Below are 11,638 nucleotides of genomic sequence, written 5' to 3' on the forward strand. Positions count from 1 at the left end.
ATCGATTGAAAGCGTCTTCTATTAAATACATAACGTGGTACATCCGAAATGTTACTCTTAATCAGAGAGCTTAGCTTGATTTTTGGCAAGTATCATGGAAACTTTATTCTCCCCAATAGTTTGGTAAAGATCCATATTAAGTCGTGGTCTCTAAGTATCAGCCTCAGAAAAGTACTTGATTTTCCAATATTCTGAAAACTTTATGATTAGATCATTAGTCATTGTGATAGATTTAGTTATTGAGATATACTATGTTAAATTTTAGATCAATAGGTAGTAAAATTTGAACTACAGTTTTCAAATTTGCCCGCCTATAAGTCTAAAATTTTAAATGGTATATATACTATATCTCAATACTTAAATATATAAAAAGGGCTATCAGAATTCTTCAGAAAATCAGTGCTCTTCTGATGCCGATATTTGCAACACGGTAAACACGGTACAAAATAGAACAGAGATGCTTAATACCCTGATAAAAAAGTCTGATTAATGAATCATAAATTTCGAATTCAAAATAAACATATTCTTCCTTAAAATAATTTAGGAATTCACTTCTTAAATCCCTGCTTCAAATGAAAAGAAACAGTTTTGCCAACATTTTATAAAAAATGTCACAGTTTTAGCAGACAAAAACAGTTGAAATAACATGGCGAATTCGAAATTTACGATTTATGAATCCTACTTTTTTATCATGGTCGGCTATTGGGACCGATTTCAGGTCCCACATAGTTTTCATGTCATAAAATCCGTATGGACTCTCTGATCATTTGTGTTTTTTATATTTGATTACATAATAGTGTCACTAATGTGTACGTACTACTGCTAAAAGTGTGGTTTAGGCCAAATTTTAGCATCAAATACAAAAAAACCATAGGCAATATTATTACATAAACGATGAAATCATTGTGTGAAAAGTCAGGTTAATAAAATAATTAAACGATAAAATAATAAGTATTTCCGCGAACGGCGCTTAAAACGAATTCTGTACGAAACGAATAAAAGATAATAATTTTCTGATAACTCACAATTCGATTCAAATATTTTTGTTTTTTAACAATTTTTCAGAAATTAGGTTATGAAGAATAAGCTGGAATTCCACATTCTATGTGAATGGGAAAGTGTCTTTTTAAAAAGACACTTTGGGATCTCTAATTATTTAACCTTTGAAGAAACTGAGGTACAATAGCCAACTTTAGTTTTATCTAATTTACGTACGAATTAACAGTATAAAAATTTTGTTGAAAATTTTCTGTTACTAAATCATTTTAAGATGATTCACTTTTTATCAGTACAAGTATACATCATAACAGGCAGTTCCATACAAAGTTAATAATCCAGAACCAAAAAAAATCACAATGGCTATAAAATAATTTTAATTGAATATATAAACTAATAAAGCCCTGGAGAAATTTGACTAAATCCCTTTTGCCATTTGTTATACATATTGTTAACGATGATAGTTTTATAATCTCAATTATATCAACTTTCTAACAGTTTTATGTACTTTTGGAAGCATCAAATATTACACATGCAGTCAACTATTTTTTATAACTTAAATGAAACCTATTGAAATATAAAATTATTTCACAGTGAAAAAAATTACAGAATTTCTAAAACAGCCCTTTTGTTCCGTTAACTAACGACAGTGACAAAATAACTTTGTGATTCGGCAGAGTTGGGAAATTGAATTAGGATAGCTATTGATAAATAAAGACACAACCTAAGACACATAATCGGGATATTAAATTAGGATAGCTATTGATATATAAAGACACAACCTAAGACACATAATCGACAGAATAAAAACAGTGAATACATTTTGGCCACTTTTAATACTCTGCAAATCATTTCACAAGAACTTTTACGTTCATTTTGCAAATTTTTACTTGCTAGAAATTTTGGAACCAAATTTTAACTTTTGGTAAAAATTTTGCATTTAAAAAATTAGTTTTAAAACATGTAGATTTCAAACAACTTATCCCCAGATGTACTTTTCTTTGAATTTTCAAACCCTTTTTTGTTCTATTGTGCCCCAACTATCCGTACAGCTTACGTTCAAAATTTGGCTCTTGGTATATACAAAAACACGATGTAACATTTCGAATATATCATCTTGTATATTAACTAGAGAATAATTATTTTAACTCCCATTCCTTGCACATCCCTAATATTATTAGGTGAGGTTGGTATGAAATTGGACACAATAATCAATATAGAACCTAACAGTATTTAAACTATAATATTTTCGTTATTCTAAGTGCATTTGGTGTCACATTCCGGACATTCGGATTATAATAATTTCTTGCGTCGACTATCGAGCATTCGGTATATATCGACTGTTGTACGATTGCTTCAATAAATTCTGATAGAGCGAGGGGTATAATATGAAATACATCTGCAGAGTGCTTTTCGAAACAAACCAGAAATTTTCTGATCAATTTCTAACAATATCCGACCGACCTTAAAAAGATTTAAGATTTATAAGACCAAGCATATTTGATTTAGCAAAAGACAATGTACATACAAGATAAATGCATGCATGTAAATATTTAGTAAATTGTAGTAAATACGTGCGAATTACGCTGTTACTGTACACATGATTTATTTATGTGCTGTATGTTGGTATATATTTATATATTTAATTATATTTCCATTTAACAAGATCATATCAAATCAAATCATTTTTAGATCCAATTTCCAAGATCGATATATCTTTTATTTTAATACTTGCGATAAATATTATTAATAATAGCAACAAAGGGAGAAAGTGTTTTATTTATTTTAACTATTTGATTTTTATTTGTTTAATAATAATTTAAGCGTAACGTAGTTGAATCAATTATCATAATCTAAGAGCCAAAAGGTGAAAAATGTTGTCATTATAAAGTGGCGTGGGTATAAAAAATAGCCCTTTTATACTATTGTGAAAGTGAATTATGTAAAATTTAAAAAAACTTCCTTCTTAAAAGTAGGCAAATTATTTGCTTCAAGTGCTTACTATATTTCTATTATTGGAGCACAGAGATGGTCATATATTTTAAAATTTAACAATATATAAATTTATTCATTCGAATATTCCCAATGCTTCCACATTATCACAAACAGAAAAACGCTGACTATCTTCAAATTAACACGATTAAATCAGTTTTCAAATGGTTCAGGAAATATTATTCATTTTGAAAACGAAAGCTAATAGATTAAGACGTTTCGATATCAAAACGAGTGTTACCAAAAATCTGAAAAATTTTGTGTGTCAATTAATGAGTACGTCTGTATAAACTTCAAGTCAATTCTCTGCTTATTAAAAATCATGAAATTTTATTTCTGGGAAATATTTCTCGTGCCCTTGTACACGCTGTAGTAAATAATAAAATACTCTCTAGAAAGAGGAACAATATTTATTTTAGTTTACAAACACTCGACAGAGATTTATTTATTAATCAAATCAATTTTTTTTGTTACAGATTTACTGATACTGGACAAGTTTTATTAACAATTGTCGATACAGCAGGTGCTGAATTAAAATCTACTGCTGAATTAACAAAATCACAATCAGATGTATCATATAGTGATCAACATGAAAACATCAATCAAAGTCATTCATCAGCATCTTTACCTAGTCATAGTGTACCATTAATTCCTATTAAACATTCAACATCAAACTTATCAGATAATAATAATGATAACTTCGATGAGCCTGATGATACATTTCGAAATATATCATTAGATGAAAACAATAACATTGTTGATTTGCCGGAAGTCATTGATCAAACTACAACTATTGTTCCATCAGAAGAAATCGAACCCAGTGATGTCTCAGCAGAAAATGATTCAATAAAACTTGATGAATTATTATCTTCCAGTGAAGTTGCCAAAGAAGATTCAATTGTAGTTTCAACAACACCTAAAGCACAAGATTTAGAAGTAAAAGATAAAGAAGACATTCCATCATTTGCCGAATGGGCACAAAAACAATTAGAAGAAGCCGAAAAGAAAAAAGAAATTCAAAATATATCATTTCAACAAAATCAACAGAATCAACGTAATAATGGTAGACATTCAACATCCAATATTAAATTACGTTCAAAAAATTATGCATCACCCGATTGTGGTGCAAAAATTGTTGCTGCAAATGCAGAAGCAACAAGTCCGTCATTAATTTTATCCCCATCCAAAGATGAATACATGTTGAACACATGTAACAGTCGAATATGGTTTGTTGTTGAGCTATGTGAAGCTGTACAAGCAAAACGTGTTGAGTTAGCAAATTTTGAATTGTTTTCGTCAACACCCAAAGATTTTTCTGTATATATAAGCGATCGGTATCCAACTCGTGATTGGAATTCAATTGGACAATTTGTAGCGAAAGACGAACGTGATATACAAATGTATGACCTACAGCCCCCATATATTTTTGGAAAATATGTGAAAGTCGAATTAAATTCACATTACGGTTCAGAACATTATTGTCCAATCTCGTTATTTCGTTTATATGGCACGTCCGAGTATGAAGTACTCGAAACTGAAGACTTTCATCATAATCAACATAATATTCACCATCATACCCATGATTCTGATGATGAAGATGAGTTTATCGAAGAAGAGTTAATAAAAGGTGATGAAGGTGAAACAAGTTATTTGTTTGGATCAGCACGAGAAGTTGTTATGTCATTTGTAAAAAAAGCAGCACAGGTTTTAGTTATGACTAGTGATAGTACAACAAATCGTACAACACAGCGGACAGTGGATTGTAATTTATCAAAACTACCTATTATCACTGAAAAATGTCAAACTCCAAGTCATTTAATTGTGTGTGATAATTGCAGTGATTTGTTTTTCGGGAATGTGTACAGTTTATTAAGTTGTCGAAATAATTATTTAAAATATATGAGTGAAACGTATTTAATTTTGAATGCACTTACTAGGACCGATATATGTTCAATGTATGGTTTAAACTTTAATTCAAAAGAAACATCTTGTTATCCACGACGGTCGTCAAAAATGGTGTCAGCATTTTTTGGTCCTGAATATATTGCTGCTCTATGTAATATCTTAGCGATCAGAGAAAAGAAAGTTGTACTTAATACTAGTAATTCGTTATTAAATAACGTTATTGATGATACTTTTGATAATTATTCCACAACCACGGAAACTCAACAATTTAATGTAGTTCCAAATGAACGGCAAGTGAGTGAAACAGATCAGCAAATTATTCTAAATGAATCCTTAAGTGAGGGAGGATTAACAACGGAAACTAATCCACAATTGTCCTCTAATGAGGAAACAGATAAAATTTTAACTGAAAATGTGGATACTGTTACAAAACCAGAGATTGAAAGTTCTGAATCTATTTGGACAACTCCATCGGAAACAGATAGTTATCAAACATTAGAAACGGATGCATCATCTTCAATAATTACAGAGATTCATCACACTGAAACTCCTCCGATTTCCGCAACTAAAACTATTGTCGATGAAGTTCCGCCTACTGTACAACAAAATGAAGAACAGCAGCAACGAATTGCTGCTGATACTCCTAGTAACGGGGGTGAAAATTATGAAATTGTTCAAGAAATTGATTCATTCTTATCTGAGTGGGATCAATATCCACCGAATAATAATCCTGTTACAACAACACCAATAACACCACCAAGTTCGATGCCACAACAAGGTCAAAAAGAATCAGTGTTTGTACGATTGGTTAATCGAATTAAGGTATGTACTTCATTTTTTCGTTAGCATCAAGATATTAACACTTAAAATTTACATGAATGGCAGGAATGACTCGGAAAGAAATATCTCTATGAAGTAGTTTATTCAAATTTAGTTTCGTAGAAACATTAAAAAAAAGAATAAACTCATTAGGGATCGATTTTTCATATTTTTGTCAACAACTTCTTCATGATAGTCCTTAATTTTTTATGGTTCTAAAATTTCGATACGTATTAATAAAATCAATACGCCAACACTTTCATCTAAGTAAATTTTGTTCAATCGTTTTGAAATACGCTTGGCAAATTGGACGTTTTTTGAAAATCGTTTTATCAACTTCTACCTAAAGTTTTTAACTTTTTTATGTAATTCTCCTTTAAGATCACTAATTTAAAACTGTCTATTTTATAAATTGTAAATTTTTGTTTTCTGCATGTAATTGATGTCAAATATCGGAAAATTGTCTGTCTTAGAATGGTATTGCAAAAATTTCCAAAATTCGATTTGTAAATCAATTTTATTTCGTTTTAATAATTTGGACATATCTAAGTGCAGAGAATAATTATTTTTTATACAGTTATTGAATAAACTGTGTAGGGTTGCCAGATTATTTCGTTTAAATAGGCAAGAAAAATATAAAATTTGAACAAAAATTTTAAACTTGTTGCAACTAGTCATTACTTGATGCGCGCAAACAAAATTAAAAAATTTATAATTAAAAAGATAAATTTTTTAAGGATATTTTGTATATCTAATAGAAACACTAAATGTATTTTTTTATCTTTTACAGGCATTAGAAAGAAATATGTCCTTATCTAGTCAATATTTAGAAGAATTAAGTCGTCGTTATAAAAAACAAATGGAAGAAATGCAACGTTCATTTGATCAAGTATTAACAATTGTTAAAGAAGAAAGTAAAAAATCTGAAGATTTTTATGAACAATGTACCGATACACAAGCTCGCATGAACTCCCAACTAACAACATTAACTAATACTGTTGAAATATTAATGGCGGAACGTAATTCATGGACAAATGTTGTTTCATGGTTTATGCATTTTTTCATTACCCAATTATTTATAATTACTATTGTACTCTATTTTTGTGGTAAATCAGATACGCGAAAATACAGTACAGATTCATCAAATTCAGATGAACAACAGAAAACAAATGAAATAGCAATACCAAAACGTCGTAAATCTGTAGATGTTGTTCGACATGAATCACCTGCAAAGAGACGTAAACGTAGACCAAGTGAAGAAGCATTAAATATAACTGGTACATATAACGATTTGTTAATACCAGATATCACTGAAGTTGATAGTAAACCATGGCAGTTAAGTAAAGCAGATAAACGTCGAAAGCGGAAAAAAAATGCGATATTACGACGCAGTAATTCGAATAGTACATTAGTTTCCACTAAAATCAAACAGCATCACCATCGCAACGTAATTAATACACATTCTTACGATTTTGTGACAACAAAACAAAACTTTAACATACAAAACAGTTCGGTAAATAACATTGATGATTTTGAAACAATTTCAATTGAATCTGTTTCCTCATCATCGGATAGAACAACACCACCACGTCGTCAAGAGAATCTCTTTGATCGTGAAAATGTACTTGCCAAGTTAATAAATCCAATTGTTATGAAATCAGCGGTAACCGAACGTAAAAAACGTTATTCTTTACAAGATAATAGTACAATTGAAGCAGCAACATTGCCACCTAGAAAAGATCCACCAAAACAACAGAAAACTCATGCAAATCACATTACAAATGAGAAAAATTTAGTATTAACTAATGGAAGTGGTAATGTACCTACACGTTCGAATAGTGTGACATCATCGTCGGGTAATCTAGTTACTCCAAAAAAGGAGAAAAAAACAGGCGGACTTAAAAAAATTTTAAAGAAAGTGTTTTAAAAAATTTGTTTCGTTTTTTATTTTTTACCTTTTTATAAACTTAATTTATTTTTAGTAATTCCACTTAAAAAGTGTTCGGAAAATAAAATGAAAATATCGGAGAACTGACTGTTATTTAAAAGAGTGTTTTATGTGTAAAAATATTTTTGAAAACAAGAAAGAAACTTATTTATTATTAAAAATTAAAAATTTGAAAAACTTTTACTGTTATTTTGCTATTTAAATATTATTATTTTTTTAAATACAAGCTTAGAGATAAGTTGAAATAATTGAGACTGAATTCATAATATAATAAAATTTAAAAATTGGCTTGAAAAGCAAAAAACTAAATGAGTTAGTCAAATTAAAAATTCATTATCTTTATTGTTTTGACTGATTTCTTTTTGAGAAATGCATTCTTATTTTTCTTGTTTACTCCTTTTCACTTATTATTTATATTATGTTATCCTTGTGTTACGCTTTAAGGAGTACATTCCATTTAACGAATTATAATTACTTTTTTATATTCGTAGCATTCCAATCTAAAAATTTCTCACTAAACGCACTGTTATAAGATTTATTAAATGTATTAAATAAATCCCAATTACTGTTGCTCTCATGTGGTCATGACTTTACTGCATTCTAGCATAAACTACCATTTTGGTGCGGGTCTTCGTTAATTTTATTTGTTATTTATTCGTTATTTCGAGATTCTATTCTGGTCTCTACAAACCATTTAGCAAACGGAATCATAATACTAGTAAGATGTGCCACTAATATTGCACTTTATATAATATTTGAAGAATATCGTGCTCACTTTCTACGATTTGTTCTCTTATCCATTATCACGTTTCTAATAAAACCAAAATGTTGTAGTAACTGAGTCGGAAAACATCAGCTTGTAGTTCTAAACATTTCTTTACAGTGCAAGGTGGCCTGCATCGACCTTCATTCTACATGAATGCCAAACGAGTTACAAAATTAGGTTGCAACTTATTCATTGGAGCATCTTTAAACTTACAAACGATAACCTACATACCCAAACTTACATACATACCCAATAATATTAATTAAAAATATTAGAAATGCAACCTTTGGAATTATGGTGGATATAAAAAATAAATTATAATTTTATTTAGTAAAATTGTACGTGGAGAACAAATACGTAACGCTGTGCGCTAGTCTGCAACCCTTTTTAAAAATACTATTAGTTAGACAACTTTGTTTCTAACAGTATTTAGAAACCATATCAATGGAAACGACGATTTTACGAAACTATGTGCCATTAATTGGAACGTACTCTTTATAAAACCAAAAAATTTTCCTCTTTCAAGATTTTGTTTTGTGAAATGCGATATACGAAGGCCTAATTGGTGGTGTAGTTTTTAAATGTTTTAAAAGTGGAAGTACACTTTTAGTTAGTCATGTAAATTTATTTTCATAATTGTTAAATTTTTTTATAAAGATATTTTTATCAATTTTTCGGTAATTTTATTTAAATGATATGAAAATAGATCTGGACGTGTCAAATTTTATTGTAGAGATATTCCTAAAAAATTTTAATCATCTTAAACTTGGGAATTCCGCTTACTTTTTTTTTAGTTCTCGCTGGTCGCTTCTTTTAAATATTCCTTGCCGAACATTAGAGGTTGATTAGATAATAATGAATTTATACCTGAGTGGCGAGCGATATTGAGAAAGAATTATTCAATAAACTAACTGAATCATGATTGATGGTGGTTGAGAAACAGATGTTTCAATCAGGATTATTTGGTTTGTTGGTCATTGTTCGGTTCTCTCACGGTATAATAACGCATTTAATTGTAAAATTTTTTTGTGATGAGTAAGACTGAGGTCACATGAACATCGATTTTAACGCACACTTTTCCCAATTCACGTTCATTTAACCGCACGTTTGATAGAAAAATTTACTGTTGAATAGAGCGTCGTAACGTGGGTTGAAATTGACATCCATATGAATAGCTCTATTTAACACAACGTATTGCTAAAACACGTTTGATCCATTATGCGACCTCAAACTAAAATGTTGAATACAAAATTAAAATTGTATAAATTTAATTATTATGATTCGAAATGCGTTGTGGTCTATTGATTAATGTGCAAAACACGACACAAGAGAATTTTCTGAAGTCTTGAATTTTCCCTAATAATATAAAAACCATCCAAGCATTGAATATATTTTAATAAAGCCTAAGTTAAGCGACTAAAAATTTTGCTAGAATAGAACGCGGACGCAAACAAAAATGTGGGGTCCATTTATCGGCTCTTGTTTCATATATAAAATTATATGAAACATTATACGTAAAAAGTAATTTCCTCTTTTTACGTAAAATGTGCGCTCTTAACTTTCTGCTAACGAGAGAATCTATTTAACACTTTATTGGATAATAAGAAAACCCTTATAATATATCTAGCACCACGAAGAAAGAATTAGGTATCGTTAAAAATCATTTCTTGATATCTCCCGATTTTGTTTCTGAAATTTTGAGTATATTTAAGATGAATGCATATTAAACAATCTTATGCTCAATTGAAAGAGTGTTTATTATTAAAAAGCGAAAGTTGAATTAATTGATTGAGATGACATGCATAAAATCAAAAAAAGTTTTAACACAGTGTGAGCATGAAATATCACGATTGAAATATTATTTATAAATTTTTTTCATTAAGTTAAATGTTGAATGAAATCTTTACATTGATGAAAGTATGCACAACGCACGATGAAGATTAATTCAATGAATTGGATGATTTTTGAATGAATGTGAACTTTTCTTCAATTCATAAATATTTTTGAGGTAAAGAGAATGTACCCAACCAAAAATTATATACAAACTGGTTTTTGAACTTTACATAATTCAAATCCAATATCGAAAAATCAAAAAAAATTTGCTGAGTTCAAAAGGAAACACTTTCAATTGAAAATTAATCCTTGCAAAAAGAAGGTTGGAGCAAGTTTTTCAAAAAACGAATAGATTCGACAGAAATTAAATCCTAAAAACTACTCAAACTAATATTTAAATTAAAAAAAAACAAATGGTAACATTTGGTTTGAAATTTTTTTTTTGTAAACCAATTAAATTCAATAGAAGTAGAATGCAAATTAAAATAGTACGAAAAACTCTTTTAACGAAAAGAAAAGCATTTTTCTCTCTTTTGTCGATAACGGATTTGAATTGTCTTTCGAACTATAAAGCTAGCTTACAATTGACAAGTGGCCTAGAAATTAAAAAAAATTACAAAAATTTCCAAGGTAGGATAATTTACTGGAAAAAATCACGATATGGGTACAATTTTACACTTTGCTAGAAATAATTAATTTTTTTATCTCTTATTTAAATATTTTATTATATTAAAAAAAAAAAAAAAAAAAAATACACATTGACTATGTTCGAAGTTGCGACAGTTTTTCTAAAAAAATTTTGAGGTAAGGCTTGCGTATATCATACTACCAGTTGGAAGGACAATATACGCACGTATTTCCTGCAAACAAAATCTATTCAGAATTAGTCATTAAAATAATCTTTGACTTTATGTAATCTTGTTAAAAAGTTTTTTTGTTTGATTAATGTACTCTGAGATTATCCGTACAGTAACATGAAGTGAGCTATTTTAATCACCAAAAATATCCAAAAATACACCAGCTATAAAAGTCTGGTTAAGACAAAAATTTTTGAGTTTGAAGGGGGTAGCTTATTCTTACTATTAGTTTTTTGTTGAGGAAGAACTTTTTAACTGAAAGTGTTTTGTTCAAATTTTTATTGCTGGTGTATTTTAGCAAATTTTCGAATACATGGATTAAAATGACACAACTTGTATAATGAAAATTTAACTTCAGTAAACGAACTTTTCCTACCAATGCAAATCATATTACAGTCAAATAATTTGGAGTGAATATATTTATAGTCTTTATTGGAACGAAGTTCCTTTTATGTTATTGATTTTTCTACTTTTTTTTTTAATTTAGCGAAGAATAAAAATCCACGCACGAATTATGTGTTT

The 11,638-nt window shown here is 29.0% G+C and overlaps 1 protein-coding gene across 1 annotated transcript in view; it reads left to right on the forward strand.

The window, feature by feature from the left end:
* The window catches only part of LOC123306050 (SUN domain-containing ossification factor), a 36,517-nt gene extending 28,878 nt beyond the window's left edge, over positions 1–7,639 (forward strand). The window contains exons 3-4 of the mRNA XM_044887915.1: positions 3,465–5,715; positions 6,503–7,639. Coding sequence (XP_044743850.1) covers positions 3,465–5,715; positions 6,503–7,639 — 3,388 coding nt within the window. The remainder of the gene's footprint in view (positions 1–3,464; positions 5,716–6,502) is intronic.
* Positions 7,640–11,638: the final 3,999 nt, after the last annotated feature.

This window comes from Chrysoperla carnea, chromosome 1, assembly GCF_905475395.1.
Source record: "Chrysoperla carnea chromosome 1, inChrCarn1.1, whole genome shotgun sequence".
In the NCBI taxonomy this organism is placed as follows: Eukaryota; Metazoa; Arthropoda; class Insecta; order Neuroptera; family Chrysopidae; genus Chrysoperla; species Chrysoperla carnea.